The following is a 22,258-nucleotide window of genomic DNA, read 5'->3' as shown; positions in this document are numbered from 1 at the left end:
TCTGCACAGCCCTGGCAATCACTATGTCTTACTTATTTCAGATGTTTTCTATAAATAGAACCATATAACATATGACTTTTTATGTCTGGCTTCTTTCACTTAGCAAAATGTTTTCCTCAGATCCAAAGTGCTGTTTGCAAGGTCCATCCATGTTGTAACATGTGTCCAGCATTCATTTTTATGGCTGGATAATATTCCATTGTATGAATATACCCCATTTTGTTTATCTGTTCATCAGCTGATGGACATGTGGCTTTCCGCTTTTGGCTATTGTAAGCAGTGCTGCTATGAATATTCATGTACCAGTATTTATTTGAAAACCCTCTCCAGTTCTTTTGGATATGCCTAGGGGCAGAATTCCCGGGTCATGTGTAATTTTGTGTTTAACTTCTTGAGGAACCAACTGTCAAACTGTTTTCCACACTTTCTGCACCATTTTGCATTCCCACCAGCAATGTATGAGTGTTCCAGTTTCTCTACATCCTTTCCAACACCTGTTATTTTCTCATTATTTTGATTGTGGCCAACCTAGTGCCGAAGAAGTGGTATTTATCTCATTGTGGCTTTGATTTGCATTGCCCTAATGACTAAGGGGGGGTTTTGAATCAGACAAAATCCAGGTTCAAACTGGGGGGCTCCGCGACTTATAATTTGTGTGATCTTAGATAAGCAGTATTGAGGTTCCGAAGGTTGGTTTGCCCCTCAGTAAAACTGGGGTGATTCTTACCTCTCAGACCCCATGTGAAGTGTGGATGGGATATTGTGTATAAGGTGTCCAGAGCGGTGCTTATCCCACTGTGGTATGTGCTTTGCCCATCTTCTTCATGCTCCATCCCAGACCACTCAGGACCAGAAGGAACAGAGGCCTGTGGAACGAGGGCAAAGGAGCTGCTGCTTCCTCTCCTTTCCTCTTGCCAGCCTCTGCCATTCTCACTTTCTCTCGGCCCCTAAATAGAAATACTTGAGCAGCCCTGTATAATTAATGGCTGTACTTTAGCTCACTGTATCACCAATTTCATATTAAAATGCTAGCAGAGGGGGCCCTTTTCCATTTGTCTGAGTCATCTCCAAGTCAGTCTGGAATTGGCCTGTGGCCCCTGCAGGTTCTATGTATGGACACTCAGAGGTTGTTCGCCTTGGGTGGCTGTCACCTCCCTACAATGTCACAGAAGGCAGGGAGTTGCCACCCCCACTCAGTGGCATTTCCATTTCTTCACCTAAACTCAGGCAAGCACTGAATGAACGAGGAGTGTGCCCTCACTCTCACTTCTCTGATGTTTGTGCTGTTTACATACACTGCATTGTTTTCCTCATAATGACCATGTGAGCTGAGAGTTACTGCCCTCTTTTTAAAGATGAATTCAGACAGTTTGGGGGCCTTGCCCAAGCCCACACAGCTAATAAGCGGGACCACGGTTAGAACGCATATCTGACTCCAGTACCCTAATGTCTTGTACAGAAGTGCATGACGTTTCATGACTCGTGGATTAAACCAATCTAAAAACCTACTAGCCTTTAAGTGCCTGAGGGCAGAGACAATGCTATTGTCTTTCAATGGAATCTGAACTACACCATTTTTCATCCAAATCACATTAAAAAAATTCAGCACCTTAGTGGGGCCCATGGCTCATTCATCTCTCCAGATTCTGGTCCTTAATTATACTCAGGAAATGTGTCATATAAGTGCCTTCAGAACTGTGCTCTCTGATATGATAGGCAACTGAAATGTGGCTAGTCTGTGCTGAGATGTGCTGTGAGCATAAAATATACACTGGATTTTGAAAACCTGTGAAAAATATATTAAATATTTCAGTAATAATAATTTTATGTTAATTACAAGTTAAGATGAGAATATTTTGAATATATTGGTTGAATCCAATAAATTCTGAAAATTAATTTTATCTGTTTATTTTTTACCTTTTTAATGTGGCTAGTAACATTTAAACTTGCATCTGTGGCTTGCATTATATCTTGGGGTTGATGTAGAGGCAGCCTCTCTGAGCCTCAGTTTCAACTCTGAACATGGTACCTTGGTACTTACAGGAGGGACGTGAGGGCCAGAGTTGTGGGAATGGAGGGGGGCACCTGGAGAAGCCAGGGGCTTGGTCTTGGAGGATGGGAACATGTGGAATGCTGGAGGCATCACTAGGATCTAGCTGAGTGTAATGAGACTTCCTATCTATAGTACAATTGCTGAGGTTCCAGGGAGGAGCGGTGAAGAGTGGAAAATGTGCCCTGGTGCTGGGGGCCGGTGATGGACTTGCTAATCCTCAGAGGTCATGATCATCAAGCTTTTGCTACCGCTCTACCTCTGCTCTCACGCACACACACACACACACGTGCGCGTGCGCACACACACACACACACACACACACACACACACACTTTCCCTGGTTATTGTAGCCATGAGGCAGGCTTTGCAGGCAGACCTGATTTCAATCCCAGCTCCCTCACTCAGCACCTCTCATCCCCTCTCTCTGAGGCGCGGCTTATTCATCTGTGAAACAAGGTTCACGATGCCTTCCTTACAAGGATGGCTGTGGGCATTAAGTGAAGTCTTTGCTCATGTTATTGGACATCAGCCTCGGGACTAAGGGAATAGAGTGCAGCCATTGTCTGGATTTGAACTGTGGGTTTATAGCTTATGAGCTGCGTGACCCCGGGCAGGTTACTGACTCTCCTTGTGCCTTCATTTCCTCATCCGTTAAAAGGGGAAGGAAAGTATTAACCTGCTTCTTAGGGTTACTGTAAGGATTAAACAAGGCAGTGCAAGCAAAGGGTTTAGAACCATGCCTGGCAGAGGGACAGTGCTATGGGAGGCTTAGCTTTTCTTATTATATTCGAATTACCTGGTGACTTTGCCATCCCCCCACTCCCCCTCACCCCCTGCCACAGCTAGACTGTCCCAGTAGGGAAAGACTCCTGTCTGAATTCTGTCTTCCACATTCACCATAATAGGCCATTTGTTTGGGAAAGGAAGGAAGATGAGAAAGAGGAGGAGAGGAAGGAAGGAAGGGAGGGTTTCGCTGGAATGTTTAAAAGTACTGCAGTAGCAGCAAAGGGCATGGAGTAGACTCCTGACAGGCAGATTCCTGCCTTTTCCTCTGCCGCCCAAACACAGCAGGAAGTATGACAGATGCTTCCTGTACTTGAAGCAGCTATTTCATCACATGCCTTCATTTTCCCCTTGGCCAAAAATTATGTGTAGATGAACAAAAGTCCCTCCCTCCCTCCCTCCCTCCCTCCCTTCCTTCCTTCCTTCCTTCCTTCCTTTCTTCCTTTTTCTGTAACAGTAAAATATTTTAATGGAAATTTTAAAAGCCTACTGGTCTCTAAGACCTCTGCTCTTCCGCTGCTTCCAGAATCTCCATGGGGCGTCTGCCAACTCCATTTCAATGGAGAGCCTTTAAATGGAGAATTGCATCCGGTAGAATCTGGAGTCTCCTGCCGTCTCCAGGTCCAGCTTTTAGTTGCTGGGGATTGGGGAGATGAGCACGAAGGGACAGGGACACATAGTGGCTGAAGACACATTTGGGGACAGTGATCAGGTATTGTTGTCCCTTGTCCTCTCCCATTCATTACAACACACTGTCTCCAGGAAGCAGGAGGCCAAGTATTCATCTTTTCCATTTTACAGAGCGTTAAACTGAGAAACAGTGTCGTAACGGTTAAAAATTTGAGCTTGGCCGTCGGACACCCTTGGGTACCAAGTCTGACTTCACTCATTGTTCACAAATCACCTTCCTTTCTGAACATTGGCTGCTTCGTCTGTAAAGTTGGCATCATACCTCCCTCCCACGAGGACTGGGAGTTTGGAATGAGGTGATGTATGCAAAGCTCATAACACAGCGCTTGACACCTTGATGCCTAAAGGACAGTCTTCTTTCCCCAAGGTTCGCTCTTGAGTTGTTTGCAGGGAAAGCAGTTTACATACTGGAGAGCCCAGATTTGGAGCTGGACAGTGTAGCCCTGAGTCATAACTCTCCTGCTCATCAGTTGTGTGACTTTTGGCAAGTAACTTTGCCTATGTGTGTCTTTATATTATTGTCTTGTATGTTAATTACGCCTTCCTTAAGAGTATATCACAATGAGGATTGTATGTAATAATGTATAGACATCTTCTATATACATAGTAGCTTGCTACATGTGTTGCTGGAATGAACGAATGTGTAATAACTGTTATAGAAAGCATGTCTAAGAGTGGGATTTTTGTGGACCGAACATCATTTCAGATGCCCCACCAGAGGAAATGACAAAGTAAATCCTTTCACAACTTGAACAACATTTTCCTCTAACGTATATTTTTCTTTACTTCAGGTGGAATTTTTGGAATAGGTAATAGGTTTGCACAGTGCCTGATGCAAAAGATACAAAACATTTACAGGGAGAAGTAGTCCTCCTCCAGTGCCATCCTTCAGCCACTTAACGTGTCCACCCAGGACAACCATGTTTACCAGATCCTTGAGTCTCCTCCCAGATGTAGTCTGTTGGTGTAGGTGTCTGAAGCTCCATTCACTAAACAGTCTCCTAAACCAAACTCCCTCTTGTTTCCCACCCCAGCATGCTGTGAGGCTCTCCCATCACCATTTATTCTCTAGGGTAAAGAGTCCACCAGTCCTTTAAGCCCTCTCTTTCCACATCCTGGACTAAAAAGAAAGAAATAAATAGAGCACAGAGAAAATAAAAATTACCCGTATTTCTCCCTGAAGAATTAACCGTTATTAGTAATTTGGTATATTTCTTCCTAGCCTTTTCTCCTCTATAGGTTTTGTAATCAACCATTCCTAGCGTATGAATACATCGCCTTTTCCCCCCTCCACACGTTCCTCTGAGTTTCTCTCTGAAGCATCCCTTGCACTCATCTCTTCCTCTCCATCCTCACCACCCCTGGCCTCACCTAGACCCCCATCTCCTCTTACCTGGTGATCCCTGAGACTCCTGGCCGTGCTCCCTCCCTGGCACCCATTCTGAGGTCTGTGAGCCACCGTCATGTCCCTCCTGGCATGCACAGCTGCTGAACTGATTCTCTCTCTTGCTTCAGAACCTTCCGTGACATCCGGAATTAAGCCCGCAGTCCTCAGTGTGGCACTTCCCCTGGGTGGCTCCCACAGATCCTTCCCAGTCAGCGCTCTGCTCTGGTGCCTCTTCCTGCCCGCACTCCCCCTCCCCAGGGATATCTCCAGCTCTTACCTCTCCTCCCAACTCCTTTTTCTACCACTGAAGCGCCCCATCCATCCTTCCATCCCTGACCTAAAATCTCCCCTCCTCCATAAAGCCTTCCCGGGTCCTCCGTGTTGGGATGGATTGCTCTCTTCCATATTCCCCGTGTCTCATTGTGTGGGAAACATGGCCATGAGTTAGATTAAAGGCTCCTTAGTATCCCATTTGTCCCCATGACTAGCTTATGATCCCCTGGCTGGCAAGGACCGGGTGGTATCTATCTTTGCTTGTCCTGTGTCTGGCTCTGGGCCTGGCATAGAGGAAGCACTTGACTGAAACGTGTGTGTGAAATTAAGTCACCTGGAATGTTTTCTCAGAGGTAGGTTCATCATTCTAAGCAACAATGTACCTATCAATTATCTGGTACCCACCCTGGACCAGGTATCTAAGTATCGTATCTCCTTTAATCTTCAAAGCAACCCCACAAGGTTTAACAGCTTTTCCCCTGTTTTAGAAAGAAAGAACCCAGGACTCAGAAAGGTGAGGCATCTCCTCAAGGTCACACAGCCCCAAGGCTGCCAAACCATGGTTAGAACCCAGGTCCGAGTCATGGCAGAGCCTGAACGCCTTCTATAAATCATGCCGACTCCTGGGCCACTTGGGATTTACAGAAAGGAGTCTGGAGATGGGGTTGCTCATCTTCGGGATGGATGAGGGATTTAACAAGCTTCTGGAGGCCTGTGATGACTGATGGATTGTGATTTTTGCACAGGGGGAATCAGCTTTGGGAGAACCAAGGGGACGTCGGGTTCAGAGGCAGACGATGAAACGCAGTTGACATTCTACACGGAGCAGTACCGAAGCCGTCGCCGCAGCAAAGGTAAGAGAGTCCTTGAGAAGGTTCCAGAACCAGGGTTTGGAGGAAAATCTGGAAAGCAGCTTTTGTGCTTCACGACAAACCCTAAATCTTCTTCAGCCTGGTCCCTATCTAGTTAACACTGAACTTGGCGTCTGATACCCTGAATACCCAGTCTCTGTTTGCTTTCTGTCTCACCCCATTCCTCAAAGGATTTAAGTTTATGCAGTTTTTAAAAAATCCATCACAATAGAGAATTGGATTGAAAGGAAAATCGGAGTAAGGAAAATAATTCAAATTCAGCTTAGATGTATGCATGGTAATCCGTGCCATGCTGTGTTGTGTAGTTCTTAGAAGGAGCTGACAGCTTAACTCAGAGATTCTTAGCAACCAGAGTGCAAAAGGACACATACAGCAGTAAAATGCACAGGGCCTACGGGATAAAAGTAGCGTTTGCTCAGGAGATTCTATTTACCTGACACAGAGACCAGACAGAGAGTTCGCCAGTTGGTTCCAATAAACAGGGCTCTGGGAGGGCTTCCTGGAAGCCGAAGCTAGACAATGACCTGGGCCCAAACTTGGCTTTGTCGCTGTTCATCCACAGAACAGAAGCAGTAATCCTAACATTCCCCTGTTTAAGATGGGGTAGCAATACCTCCCTCTCAGGGTGATGGTGGGGTTAGATGGAAACATGAGCATCTCCTGTTTTTTATTGTTTATTAGTTTTCTTAAATTAATTAATTTATTTTTTACAAATTTGTATTGGGGTATAATTGATTTACAGTGTTGTGTTAGTTTCACGTGTACAGCAAAGTGAATCTGTTATACAAATACATATATCCACTCTTGTTTAGATTTTTTCCCATATAGACCATTACAGAGTATTGAGTAGAGTTCCCTGTGCTATATAATAGATAACTAATAAGGACCTACTGTAGAGCATCTCCCGTTTAACTGCAACTCCCGGCAACAACTTTTCCCTTTCTCCACGGCCACCATCCTAATGCCTGTCCCCTGCATCCTTTGCTTAAAAACTGTTACAGTCACCTTCTCGATATTCTCACCTACTGTTTCCAACCCATTTTCAACCCTGCAGCCAGTGATCATTTTAATAATGTAAATAGGGATCATGTTGCTTCTTCTCTGCTTAGAAGCTTTAATCCGTCCTTTTGCATTTGGGAGAGAATGTGAAGTTCTTGCCACACCTACGATCCCCTGAGTGGTCTGGCCCTGCACATCTCTCCAGGGCTCTGTCTGCTCTGCTACCCAGCACTCTTCTCCAGCACTTCCCCATCTGTCCCACCAGAAACTTCACAAATATTCTCTCCCAGAACACTTCCCCTGCCCTCTCCGACTCACTCCTACTCACTCTGACATCTCCATTTAAATGGCATGTCTTAGCTGAGCCATTCTACATACAATTTCCCTGTCTCATTCTACACCAGCTCCTGCGCTGTTCCTTCTGCAGACTTTCACCCCTGGAATTTTACATTTACCTGTACGTTCTCTGGGCAATGTTTGTACCCTCCACTGAACTGGAAGTTCACGAGAAGAGGTACATCCATTGTCACTTGTATCCAGCTTTCCATCCCTGCACCAAACACAGGGATGGGTCCATATTTTTGGTTCAACTATAGGTTCATATATTTGAACCAATGAAGGATTAACGAATGAATGAAATAAATTCCTAGCCCAGTGTCCGGATTATTACAAGCGCTCAGGGTGAATGGTGGTTTTCCATCTGGCCCTCCTTGTTTTCTCTCACTCCATTCCCAGTTACTGGGGAAAAAAAAAAAAAAAAGGTCTCCTCTCCTTTCCCCTTCTCTTTTCCGCTCCTGGTGAGTAGAACTAATGCCTCAGGCCTGCCCATTCTTCCACCTCAAGCCGCCGGGGAAGGATGTGCCTGGTAGTCGGAGGAGGGCCTGAGTACTGATGTCGAAAGCCGGTTCTGCCTGGGTTCTTCAAGCACGGTTGGAGCGAGTGCAACCTGAAGGGATGTAACAAGTCTGGGAGGTTCTCTGGCAGACGCGCCCAAGGCTGATGGTAGAGAGAGGACGTGAAGTGGGAGGAGAAAAGAGACAGCTCACAGGTGTTTCCTCCCTAGTCCCTCTCTTTAGCCTGTCCCATGAGAGAAATAGAAGTGGCGCTGGATTCAGCCAGTCCTGGCTGTGAATTCTGACTTCACCTCGTCTGCTTTGTGTGGCCATGGATGGGGCTTTTCACCTCTGGGTACTTCTCTCTGTATAAAATCGAGCTACTGATGACTACCTCGCAGAGCCAGCAAGTCTAGAGATGGAAGGTTATGGGACTCACCCAGAGGTGCTCAAAAATTTTTGTTCTTTCCTCCTGAAACGCCCCTTCCCTTGAAAACAGTCTGCACCCCAAAGTAAATCAGCTAAAATCTCAATTTTGGCAATAGGGTCTACTGGAAAAGAGATTTATGATATAGTCTGAAAATCAACCCTTTCTTCCCTGAGCCTCAGGTTCTTTGTCAGGGAAATGGGACTGTTATTCCAAGGTGTCTGCTATGGCCAGGCAGAACCCCATCCCAAAGCAAAGAACTGTAGTCATCTATATGGTGAGTGGGTGGAGAGGAAGAAAGACGAAGGGACCGAGAAACAGAGACTGAGAGACATGTGCGTCTGGTGGGATTTCCCTAATCAGAAATCAGCAACCTTTCTCTGTAAATGGTTAATCGGTAAACATTTTCAGCTTTGCAGACCTTACAGTCGCGATTGGAACTACTCAATTCTGCCATCTTACCTTGAAAGCTGACACAGACAACACATAAAGGAATGAACATAATGTGTCCTAATCAAACTTTATTTCCAAAAGCAGAAGCGGGTTCAGATTTCACCGGTGGCTCACAGTTTGATGACCCCTACCCTAAACCATCCATATCATACAGGTCACCTGTAGGACTGATCCAGGAAGCAGGAGTGAAATCTCACAGTGCTTTGTGAAATGAATCTGATCTCAGGGCATACGTGGTCTTGCTGCTGAAAGGAGTTTTTTTGTGAAGCAAAGAGTTTTGTGTTTGGTCAAGTGAATACCCATCTACTCCATCATTTGTCTGAGGTGTGCCAATTCTGATGGTATTGGACAGAACTGTTGAGGTAGCTGGATATGGTAGGTTCCCACTTGGCAGAATTCCACCTTTATTAACTAGAGATGACACCGCACACAACAGAAGACTCTGGACTCATAGTCCGGAGATGTGGAGTGAAGTCTGTAGTCCCACCACCAACACACTCAGAGAGCCTTGGCGAGCGTGTGCCCTCTTGGGGCCTCAGTTTTCCTATCTGTGAAACAAGGATATTTACATGTCATGTCATCAAGTCTGAAGCTCATTTTAATCTAACCTACATTTAGGGAATGATGCTGGGCAGTGTGGGAAACAGGGCCCGGGCCCCCAGCCTCAAGGTGGTTATAACCTCCTTGCGGGGGGAATGCAGCTCACACAGAGAAGCGATGCTCATCAGGATAAGCTCGTGTATGACTGAAGGTCCAGATGAGAGCTGCAGATGGCGTGTCCAGCCACAGGCACAGGGCTGAGCAGGAGACAGAGCGGTACAGCTGCTGCTGATTCCAGCAGCGCAAGCACCCAGCATCAGCCTCCCAGCCCAGCTCTGCGCGGGTGGCTGTGTGGCCTTGGGCGAGTCTCTGTCACTCTCTGGACCTCTGTTGGTTGCTCAGCCAGCTCTGGAAGCTCAGGTTATCTGATTCCCAATCGCCTGCACTTTCCTCTAATCTTTGCTGATTAGTTCCCCAGCAAAGAGAACCAGGGCACGAATGCCCCCTGCTTTTGCTTATTTATTTTGTTTTAGTTTCTTGTTTTAATGTGATGGATTAAGATTTTCTGTAGTAATAAGAACTCTTGAATTTAAGCAAAACTTTGTATGGATGTGTGAATTTTTTTTTTTCCTTTTGATTCTCCCCCGCCAACACACACACACACGCACGCACACGCACACACACACAGTTTAATCATGTTTTAGAGGAAGTGGACAGGTGAGGGAAAGTTCAAGCCATATCTGCAGAAAAGGAGGCCTTTCGGGATTGAGGGAAGGAGACTGTTCTGAAATTTAATCTGAGAATGCCTGGATGGAGCAGAGACTCCAGGAAATGGGGATGGAGTGGGGCGAAAGCTGAACGTCACCAGAACAGTACCTGCCATGTATGAGGGCAGAGGTACAAGGTGTTCTGAGGGTGGGGATGGGAGAGATCCCAGAAGCTAGGTAGAGCCCAAGGCTATAGCTTCGGGAGTAATGGCAGATGGACTGGGGAAATAAGCAGGAGCCATGCCTTGACCATTGGGGCACACATCCCATTCTTTATCCAACATTTCTCATCAAGCCACAGCATTTCTTTCAGCCCTAAAGATAATCCATCCAGTTGTCCATTTTATGCACACACAAAAAAACAAGGCTCAGAGAAGGGGGAAGCATTTTTCTCAAGGTTAAAGTGTCATCTCTTCAAATGACAAAGCAAATGGGGCAAAAGGTTAACAATAGGTGAATCTGGGCAAAGGATGCGTGGCTCTTCTCTGTACTCTTCTTATCCTTACAGCTTTTCCATAAATTTGAGATTATTTCCAGACTAAAACAGTAGGTAAACAGTAGTCCTTCTAGGTTGATTACAGGTTTTGAAATCAGCACCCAGGGGTCCAAATCCTTGCTCTGCTGTTTCCTAGCTGCATGACCTAGGGCAAGCACTTTCCTTCTCTGAGCCTCAGTTTCCCCTGGGTAAAGAAGGATAAGCCTAGTGTTAATCCTTCTACTCTTCCTTAGGCTTGTTGCAGGGAGTAAAGGAGGGAATGTATGCAAAGGACATGCTTAGTGGAACGTGCCTGCCATGTGATCACTGTTCACTAAATGGTAACCGGTTAAGTACAGCAAATCAGTGTCTGGGCCAGGCATGACTCCATGGTCTTTTCCCAATGTGCCGGTCTGCAAATTGGTCTTGCTTCTAGGGGAAAAAAAGAAAATTTAAAAATGGCATTTTAGGTAAGAACATAAACTTGGTGGGCCCGTCCTCTTGGGGACATTGTGCTATGGTTTTCATCTTTGCCATCTTGTCCCTTGGTGAGGTCAGCCTCTTTCACGGGAATTCTTATAGAATTCCAAATAATACCATGGGAAGGGATTATTTTACCTCTGTTTTACAACTAAGGAAACTGGGACTTAGGTCACTTACCTGAGACTACCATGAGGTAAGGGGAGCTGAGATTTGGACTTAAGCTCTTTGGTTTCAAAATCTGGCCAGACCATTATATGACTGAGATAATATATGTGCAGTGCATACCACAGTACCTGCATAAGATGTATACTAAAGAGACAGGAGGGAGGTACCCATGTCTTGCTGGTACAAAAGCCTGATCAGATCCCTGAGAATGTCCTGGTGCAAACTCCGTAACCCTTCAGAGAGCATCAGCCCTGGAGGAGCTGGGAGTGGGAACAGGGACGGTCGCAACTGGCTCAGACACTGAGAAGTTAGTTCAGTGTAGAGGGGGAAAGGCAGAATCCATGCGGACCAACCCTCCCAGGATCCTGGTATTTGGTCAGGGAGGAAAACATATGACAAAGAGATCTTCCAGTGCTGTGCTGGTGCCAACTCATACCAGTTGTGTGAGCCAGTTTTGTTCATCGTTTCCAACTCCGCTGTGAGTGATGTCACAATAGTAGCTTATAAGCAACCATGCTAGAAGTATTTACACCATGCAAATTAACAAACAATGCAATGGAAGCTTCCCTTTCCTCCTCAGAGCCCATTGTTAAATATTTACTAGCACACCACTGAGAAGAACAGTCAGTAGGAAGTAAGAATTAAGCTACAAACCAGGTCGCGAGGGCTTTTTTCTAGAAATAGAGCAATCCAGAATCTTTCCCAGAGGACAATGCACTGGGCCTGGGACAAAGCAAACTACTAAGTCCAAGGCTTTGGACAGAGGATCTCTTTTCAGAAACAGAAGACAAGGTCAGCTGGGGAGGCTGGATATTTAGGGCCTGCGTAGGAGGTTGGAAACTCTGGTGTTACCCGCTTGAAGGAACGATGAGTCATAGAATCTGGGTCAGGTCAGAGCCAACAGTGGATCAGGTGTCCTCAGCTGTGTGCTAAGAGGGGCTGTCAGAGGCTAGCCAGTTCTCTGATCTCATTGAACCTCAGAATCACTTGGAAAACTTAAAAAAAGCAAAGCAAACAACCCAATTCCAAATACTTATCTCAGACCCATTATATGGCAATGTCTGGCCAAGGGGTCTGGTGTAAAATTCTTTTCAGGTTCTAATTTTCAACCAGAGTTGAGATAAACCACTCTACAGTTCCCTTTACATATCAGCTAACAGTACATCCCTGTTCTTATTCTGGCATTGGCTCCCACCGAGTATATCCCCCTTTCCCAAGCCAGGAACTCGACTCCCAGTCCTAAGAGGGATAACCATTTATTGCCACTTTTGTGCCAGATCTGTTGCATATTCACCAGTCATCCTGTGTGATCTATTACTGTCCTTGTCTCTGTATGCAAAAGAATGAAGCTAAAACACGGCAGAGCAACTTCTCCAAGGTCATAGAATCAGTAAGTTGCAGGATTGAGTCTAGAACCCCATTCCAGTTGTTTCCAAAATCTATTGTCACCATACCCCAGCATCAGCCCCTTAGAAGAATCTTACAGGTTTTTTGTTTTTTTTTTTTAATAATTATTTATTTTTGGCTGTGTTGGGTCTTCGTTTCTGTGCGAGGGCTTTCTCTAGTTGCGGCGAGCGGGGGCCACTCTTCATCGCAGTGCGCAGGCCTTTCACTGTCATGGCCTCGCTTGTTGCGGGGCACAGGCTCCAGACGCGCAGGCTCAGTAGTCGTGGCTCACGGGCCTAGTTGCTCCGCGGCATGTGGGATCCTCCCAGACGGGGGCTCGAACCCGTTGTACCCTGCATTGGCAGGCAGACTCTCAACCACTGCGCCACCAGGGAAGCCCGAATCTTACAGGTTTTAACTTCTTCCCTCTTATCATAACTCTTGCCCTGGTCATTAGCTGTTTGTTATTTGTAGTAGGTAGATACCTTCCTCCAGAATGTTCCAGCAGCTCCTGAAGGCTTTATAGAGAGATTCTAGTTTCTCTCATGAAGAAATGAGACTGGGAGTTTGGATTTCTCTTACTGAAGGAACAGTAAAATGCAGAAAACTAGCTTTGCTCTACGCCTCCATTTGGCCCCATTTAATGAGACGTTAGTGAAGAGAAAATTACGTATTCAGAAATTGTTATAGACTCAAAAACTCCTGTCTGATGTCTCTCTTCTCTCTCTTCCCTCACACCTCAGAGGAAATAGACATTGGTTTTTTTGTTGTTGTTTTTCTCTCTTAAAGGTCCCTCCCGGACTACCTGTCCCCAACCTACAAACATCAAGCGGTCTTGGCAGACAAGGGTTCCCTGAATGCAGTGAGAGAGTCAAACAACTTCAAAAGCTCCCTCCCCAAGCTCGTGATGGTCCCTGAAATATTGCTTAAATTGTTCTTTCTCCTCCTCCTTAGCGATGCCAACCAGCTCGGCACCTGACAGCCCGGCATCCAGGGGAGGGAGAGGGCTGTCAGGAATCAAATGGGAGACCAAAGGCAATAAAGCAAACATGTCGTTTTTAGTTGCCTACACGAGCGAGGAGGAATAATCAGTCTCTCTCGCTTTCTTGTTTTTCAACTCGGCTCAGCAGGAATCCCTCACCCCCACCCCTTTTCTTTACACTGAGGGATTGTGACTCTCTGCTTCCCACCCAAGCATCAGCGCTCTGTCATCCCTTTTCTTCACAATCCTGTGGGGTGGCCAGGATTCTCCTACCCTGCTAAACGCTTTCCCAGATAAAGAGGTGAAACTACCTGGCACGATTGCCAACTGTGTGCCAAGTGCCCTGTGAGATGCTTGCACGCATGACCCTCTGTAGCCCTGACTCCTAGTTACTTTGCAGGCTTCAGTTTCCTTTTCTAAAAAATGGAGGTGAGAATCCCAATTTATAGGATTTATGCGACGATCCAGCAGAGTCTTGTGTCACTAGCATACTAGGTATATGAAGGAAGATAATCCGAACAAAGCTGGGAAGGGTGAATCGACCCAGATCGGGAAAGGATTTGATTGTCAAGTTCATTCACCTGTTCATTCATTGAATCAACTAATGTTGACTAAATATCTAATTCTGTTGAGACTATATGCTAAGGCTCAGGTCTAGAGTCACAAACAGACCAATCATGGGACTGACCTCATTGAATCTTATAGTCTTGCCAGGGAGAAATGGGGAGGGAGAGAGGGTCTCACAAACAAACATGTAAAGAAATATATCATTTCCGACTGTGAGAAGTGCCACTGAAGAAAATACAGGGGGAAACTCATATCGTGGGGAGAGTCATGAAAGACATCTTTTTCTTTTTTTTTCTTTAAACAACTTTTTGAGATATCATTTGCACACCACACAACTCAATGGTTTTTGCTAATATTCACAGAGTTGTGCAACCATCACCACAATCTAATTTTAGAACATTTTTGTCTCCCCTAAAAGAAACCCTGTACCAATAGCAGTTAGTCCCGAGTTCCCCTTCCCTCCACCCGCTGGAAACCACTAATCTCCTTTCTGTTTGTACAGCTTGGCTTATTCTATACCTTTCATATAAATAGAATCATAGAGTGCTATCTTTAGGGATTGGCTTTCATTTAGCATCACATTTTCAAGGTTCATCCATGTTGGAGCAGCTACCTGTACCACATCATTCATTTTCATTGCCAAATATTATTCCATCGTATGGATATGTTGCATTTTGTTTATTGATTCATTAGCTGTTGGACGTTTGAGCTGTTTCCACCTTTGAGCTATTATGAGTAATGCTGCTGTGAATGTTGGCGCGCTCAACCAAGTAACATCTAAAATTGCCATTGCACTGATTATCCCACAGCTTCAAACCCTGCATATCTTTCTTCGAACCTAACAGTGTATGAAAACACACCATGCTTTCCATCTTATCTCTTCCTAAAAGAAGGCAGTTTTGTGTGAAGGGATTGTGGCAGCCTATGAGTCGGAATAGTGGAATTTGTGAAGAGACAACACCTGAATGATTTGGAAAAACAAAACTGCTTAGCTAGGCAATGCTTCTTATGTGACAAGTTTGCGATGTGCGTGAATTTGCGCATCTGTACGCTTATGAGACAGGCCACATGCAAAAGGTGCAAACCTGGGGCCCAGAGGCCAAATTCATCCCCACGGGCATGCTGTGTTGGACAAAATTATTGTATCCAGCATTTTAAAACTATGGTAAAAATCTCGATTTCTGCTTTGTCTTGAAAATGTAGGAACTCCAGCCTCACAAGCACTTTCCCTTTCAGATGGGGTCACCCTACTGCAGTTGCCAAGACCCCACGGTTCCCCATGAAAGACATCTTTGAGGAACCAGCAGTAATGCTGAAGGATGAATGGGGGGTGGCTGGCTACTAAGAAAACACATCTCCACATGATCAGGAGAGAGCTTGAACTTGAACCTATGTGAAATGGGGAGTGCATTACGGTTTTTGAAGACGAGAGTTGCATCACCCTGTGCTGTTTTAAGATCACTCTCTCCACAGTGGAGGAAGAGCTGGAGGGGGACAGACCAGTTAGGAGGCTGTTGAGGTAGTAGGGGGGCCCTCTGGGAGAGCGTGGGACAGGATGGCTGCTAGGGGTATGTTCAGATACAGTTAGAGCTGATGATTGATTGGCTGTGAGGAGGGGAACCCGTGAGCATTGCTGAAGATGAGCGTTGAGAGGTCTGACTGGGGGATGGGAGAAAGAGTCAGGACTCCGTGGCTGTGCATTCACTTTCTGTTAACGCTTGACAAATGTCCCCAAACTTAGCAGCTCCAAACAACGTACAATTATTATCTCACGGTATGTCTGTCATCGAAAAGTCCAGTTATGTCATTGCCAAGCTCTCTGTTCAGGGTCTCAAATCAAGGAGTCGGCTGGGGCTTTGATCTCAGCTGAGGCTCAGGGCCTTCTTCCAAGCACTTGTGGTTGCTGGCAGAATTCACTTCCTTGTAGCTGCATGACTGACACGCCTGCTCTGTTGCTGCTGTCAGCCAGGACCACCCCCAGTTCTTATAGGTTACTCCCTGGCCCTTCTCACAGCCCCCTCCGTGGCAGTTCACAGCACGACTTCCTCAAGGGCAGCTGGCGAGCACCTCTTACACTTTGACTGTCTTTCTTCAAGGCCCCAGTCTCTCTTAAGACTCATTTGATTCGGCCAGACCTATCCAGGGTAAACTCCTATATGATTAACTCAAAGTCAACTGCTTCTGGACCTTAATTTTATCCGAAAAAAATCCCTTCACCTTTCTCAGATAACATCATTTAATCACAGAGTGATATCCCATCATATTCACAGACCCAACCACATTCAAGAAGAGGGGATGTACACAGGGTATATAGGGCATGGGAATCTTGGGGGCCGTTTTAGAATTCAGACCCCCCACACACACACTGGATGGTAAAGCAGGCACAAGAGGAACTGACTCTCCTAGCAGAGCGTGTAGACTGGAAGCTGAAGAGTTCCGGGTTGTTCGGCTCCGTCATGGATTCTGGGTTGAAAATGTCCTTCTCTCAGCATCACAGGTACCGTCAAACCACCTGGTGCTCCGTGGGGAGGAAGCAGATGCCACAGCCCAGAGGCATTGGTCATGAGAACAACTTAGGGGCTGTGGGACGTAGGGATTCAGGGGAGATCTGTAACTAAAGTTCACTGAGTCAAACCTGTTCTGTGTCGGACTGGAAAAGGACTCTTCCTTCATGGCTCCCGTTGAGCAAATTTACTAACCATCTGCCTCTTTTAATTAGAGTAGATTTTGGAAGAAGCGCGGTCAACTCTGGTTCTTGCACTCAAATGCTGGGGAACATTGGGAAAGTCTCTTTGGCTCTCCATCCATTCGGTTGGGAGGTGGTGTTTGAATAAATTACATCTGAGTCCTCTTCCAGCTCTGAAATTCTATGCTTTTATTCATTGGACATACATTGTACATTCCAAGAACAGTATGACTCTTTCGGGAATCAGGGGTTAATAAAACATGGTTCCAGGGAATTTCCGGACAGTCCAGTGGTTAAGACTCTGCACTTTCACTGCCGAGGGCGCGGGTCAATCCCTGGCTGGGGAACTAAGATCCTGCATGCCATGCAGCATGGCCAGAAATAAAAAAATAAGATGTGGTTCCAGCCTTTAAGAAGCTTCTCTTCTGGCTGCTGTCTGTGGAAAAAGTCAAGACCACTGACTAGCCCAAGCTCATCTCTCCACGGTGAGAACACTCAGGGAACGGAGATATTTCAACAACATTGGGGATGGCATGCTTATTGTTTCTGTCATTTTTCACCAGTCTAAAGTCATGTAATAGTACTACCAGAGGAAAATAGAAACAAGCAAGAACCTGCTAGACCAAAGAGCTGATTTCATTTTTCCTCATCCTCATTTACATATATATTTTTCTCATCATTGTAACTGTAATCAACACACACATTTCACTTGCTTGTTTTTTTTTACTCAACATTATATTATGACCGTATTTTTTCCATGACGCTCTAAACCTGAAGATACTCATTGTAGCATAATCTGTAATATTGAAAAATTAGAATGAGCCTGAATGGCCAACAACAGGGAAGTGGCTAAGTGAACTACAGTGCGTCAACTTGATGGAACATCACGCAGCCAGATAATTGTTGAGAATGATTTTTTAAGAAGGGCGGAATTCACAAACCGCAGTGCTTACTTCCGAGGACAGGCAGAACAATTCATTTAAAAAATATACTTGGGTGAATCACACTATGTTATATATGTATGTATTTTTTTTATCCTTCTCTTTATCAGTTATACTCTGCCGGTTCTTAAAAGGGATTTCAGGTGAGTGGATTTGCTGGAGGTAATTGCACCAGTGTGCAATGCTTGATTCGTGGTCTTTGGAGGTAAACAGGTGGTTGAAGGGACTTCCCTGGTGGTCCAGGGGCTAAGACTCCGAGCTCCCAATGCAGAGTGCCGGGGCTCGATCCCTGGTCAGGGAACTAGATCCCATATGCTGCAACCAAAAGATCCCGCATGCCGCAACTAAAAAAGACCCCGTGTGCCTCATCGGAGATCTCACGTGCCGCAACTGAGACCTGGTGCAGCCAAGTAAATAAATACAGTAAGTCCCCTATATATGGACCTTCAAGTTGAAAACTTTCAAAGATTCGAACGTGCATTCCATCCGCGTCAGGCGTGAGTGAAACTGCAGCTTGCCCTCCGTCTCCTGTTGCGGATGATCCTTCAGCTCTGCGATCTCCCACCCCCTCTGCCTCCTCCAGTCAGTAACTCTTCTTGCCTGTTCCCTCGATGCCAGCCCCTGGATGCCAGCTGTTGTACTGGACTGCTGTACTTTTCAAGGCACTGTCCTGTAAGATTAAACATGTTTAATTTTTTTTTCTTGCTTTTTATGTATTATTTGTGTGAAAAGTATTATAAACCTACTACGGTGCCGTACTACATAGCCGACTGTGTTAGATGGCTACCTGGGCTAACTTTGTTGGACTTAACGAACAAATCGGACTTACGAACGTGATCTCGGAATTGACCTTGTACGCGTATGTAGGGGACTTACTGTAAATAAATAAATACTAAAAAACAAAAAACAATAAACCAAAGGTGGTTGTGAGTCCTAACAGGGTGATCTTGGGAAGACCACTTTAACCCACTGGCTCCTGCTTTCCTCAGGTCTGTAGTACATACTTGGAGTTCCTTCTTCTAAAAGTGGTTTTGAGGTTGAAATGGAATAATACAAGTAGAGCAGTCAGCACAGTTCCTGGCGGATGGTAGGTGATGGATAAATCTGCCCACTTCCCTTTATACCCTAGGGTACTGTGTCTCAGTAGCTAGGTCAGATGATCTCAAAGGTCTGTTCTATCTTTAAATTGATTTGGAATCTTGAAAAATGTTGCCTTTCCCTCTTTCATTATTCATTCAAACCCTTGTGTGTCTGGTCTTGGGATCCCTGGAGGCATGAATGCATTTCATTTTTACCTAATGGAAAAAATATAAAAGAAAGAAGATGAAGAAGAATCAAAACTAAGTGTCCAGGTGGAAAGGGTCCTGGACCACGAGAATGATCTCCTTGTACTCTGTCCTTGAATGATGTTTCGAGTAAAGTTACTTTCCCCTTTAACATGGTTCCCAACCCTATGTGCATAGGAAACATGTTCGGGTTTAAAAAACAGATACCTACCTTTGGACTTCAACCCAGAGTTTTATTTAATAAGTTTGGGGTGGAGCCTGAGCATTTCTGAGTTTTTATAAAAGCTTTCCAGGTGCAGCCGTGGTTGAGCATCACTGCCTTAGGGAACCACACCAAAGAAGAGTAAGAGTGGTGGTCCATGTGCTCAAGGCTTGTTCAGCCTGGTAGAGCGATACAAGATCCATCAAATTCAGTGGCTTCCATTTCTCTCTATTATCTCTCTATAATCAAATAGATTATAATTCTAGGATGTCCTCTTGGCTCTGCAATTCTGTGATTCTAACTGAAGGATACCTTTTGTTTTGTTTTTAGCAAATGTAAGAAGAGGTAGTATTAGCCACGTGCTGATAGCTGAGGCGGTTTAGAGTGAGGCGTCGGGATACACAGGGTCCAAAAATAAAGGATGGCGCTTCACAAAAGGAAAATCTTGAAACACACATCTAACGAAATAATTTTCTTTCTGTTGGAGAAACTAGAAACAAGAAGAGAGACTCCTCCCATTCCAGAAGAGATCTCCAGCAGGCGTTCCACCATTTAAGTCCAAGGTAATTTCAGTTCACAAGACTCGTACTGGAAGCCTGCTGTGTAGGCCCTGGGAATACAGAGACAAGTGAGGCACAGTCTTTGCCCTGTGGGTCACACAGTCTGGTAGGGGCAAGAATCAAATGGGCAACTACAATAGAGTGTGAAATGGTCTGGGATAGAGGCTGGTGGTGATTTCTGTGCTGGCACAAAAGAAGAGCACCTGACCAGCTTGTAGGGATGATCAGAGTAGGGATGCTGGCATGGGAAATCTCTAGGCTGAGTTCTGAAGAGCAGGGTGGTGGTGTTGAAGGGAAGAAGGTCAGAGAAGACTGTTGCATACAGAGGAGACTGTGAATAGAGTGAGATGGAGCAAAATGCCTGGCATACTAGAGGGCCTCAAAATAATTCCTGTTGAAAAAGAAGGAAGAAAAAAAGGAAGGGAAGGAAGGATATGTCTACTTCGTTTCATTGAAATGTAGACTTTGAAGAGCAGAGAGCTAGAGGTGACATTGGCTGAGCGATTTTGACTTTATCATGATGACAATGAGAAGCCATCAAAGGATTTCAACAAAGAAGTGATGTTTTCTGACTTGTGTGGTAGAAAGGTCACTCTGGCTTTCGTAGAAGCTGGGATAGAAGGGGACAAGAATGGGGTGAGAGAGAGCAGGTAGGAGGCTGTTGCAATAATTCAGGTGAAAAATGATCCCATCATCTGGCCTAAGACAGGGATGGTGGGGATGGAGAGCATCTCCTTTATTACAGGATGTAGTCACAAGCCACACCCACTACCTGCCTCATGTGGTCCAGCCCCATCACCATGGCAACATCCTCTTTAAAATCCCTGACCAGAGAGAGTGGTAACAACTCTTACATCTGTTCCTGGAGGTCCTGCCTCTAAGTTTTTTCTTTCTTTTTCTTCTTTTTTCCCCTTTGATTGTATCTGATCCAGCCTCACTGGGTAATTCAGTGTTTGAGAGTAAAAAATTATCTCAGCAGCTTGGCCCTTATCTTGACAGCAAAGCAGTACTTTTAATTTAATTTTGTTCGGAGACGCATGGCTAACAAATTTCACTAATCGCCCGGCTGTCGCCTTCTGCATGGTAACGAGCCATTTGTTACCAGGCAGCCCAGTGTAAATACATATGGGGGAGCAGTCGGGGGACAGAGACAGGGGCTGGGGAAGAAGGAAGGGACAGCTGCAATCAGTATTAGCCAGGGGCTTCCCTGGTGGTGCAGTGGTTGAGAGTCCGCCTGCCGATGCAGGGGACACGGGTTCGTGCCCCGGTCCCGGAAGATCCCACGTGCCGCGGAGCGGCTGGGCCCGTGAGCCATGACTGCTGAGCCTGCGCGTCCGGAGCCTGTGCTCCGCAACGGGAGAGGCCACAACGGTGAGAGGCCCGCGTACCAAAAACAAACAAACAAACAAATATATATATATATATATATATTAGCCAGGCTGGGGCTGCCACCAGGTGTAGAATCAGAGATGGGAATCCGGCTGCGTAACAAAAAGAGAGGGGCTTGGGAGTTAGGTTCCCCGGAGCTCCCGGGCTTGCTCTGCCTCCTCCTGTCTGGGTGCACCCTCGAGCAAGCGACTTCACTCTCTGCATCTTGAGGTTCCTGTCTGAAGGTGGGGGTGGATACTCCCTACCCCACTGGGTTATGAGAGTTAAACGAGAAACAGTACAATCAGTTAATACGCCGCTGAGCGTTACGCCATGCTATTTCCAGTGCTGGTGAGGACCTTACTGGAACTGCTCTGCCCACCCCCACCCCACCCCCCGCCATCCAATGTTGAAATTTCTTTCAGAACATCAGCTCCAGACTGTTGGCCAGCTTTTACCTGCGTTCTCCAGAGATGGGGAGCCCACTCACTATTGAGGCCGCCAGTAGTTGTGACTCTCAGAATTGTCTCGGTACACTGGTGTGAAATATGCATCTTTCAAGATTTCCACCCTACCTCAGCCCCCGCCCTGCCCCTGGACCCCTGCAAGGAGTAAATCTGCAACCTCCTCCCTAAGTAAGCTCCCTCCTGCCCAGATTTGGTTAACTCTTCTTGTATCCAGATAAAAATGCCCAGATGAAATCAGTGCTAGAAAAGCCCTTATAGGTCATGTGGCACAACTTTGCATTTTACAGATGGGGAAACTAAGGCCAAGAGGGAGGGAAATAAATTTAAAAATAGCTGTTATTTACTGAGCATCCATTACGGGCCAAGCACTTTACCTGTGTTCTCATTTAATCCTTTCAGTATAAGGTCTTCTCCTGATTTTGTAGATAGGGAAACCGAAGCACAGAGAGAAAAAGCAATTTGCTCAAGTCACATTTTAAGTAAGGATCACAGAATAGAGATTTAAGCTCATGTCTAACTCCAAAACCTGCAAGCTTTTGTGTTGTGATTTTGGTCTCAAACTGCACAGCAACTCAGGAACTAGAAATGAGGTTCCCTGGCTTCTGGTCATACA

General features: G+C 45.8%; 1 protein-coding gene across 3 annotated transcripts in view; it reads left to right on the top strand.

Annotated features, from left to right (window-relative positions):
- ASTN2 (astrotactin 2) overlaps positions 1-22,258 on the top strand; it is a 914,376-nt gene that overhangs the window by 323,971 nt on the left and 568,147 nt on the right. For all 3 annotated transcript variants that reach the window (XM_065878807.1, XM_065878806.1, XM_065878804.1), the window contains one exon: positions 5,933-6,040. In XM_065878807.1, coding sequence (XP_065734879.1) covers positions 5,933-6,040 — 108 coding nt within the window. The remainder of the gene's footprint in view (positions 1-5,932; positions 6,041-22,258) is intronic.

This window comes from Phocoena phocoena, chromosome 6, assembly GCF_963924675.1.
Source record: "Phocoena phocoena chromosome 6, mPhoPho1.1, whole genome shotgun sequence".
NCBI classification, from domain to species: domain Eukaryota; kingdom Metazoa; phylum Chordata; class Mammalia; order Artiodactyla; family Phocoenidae; genus Phocoena; species Phocoena phocoena.
This window is presented reverse-complemented; position numbering and strand designations above follow the sequence as displayed.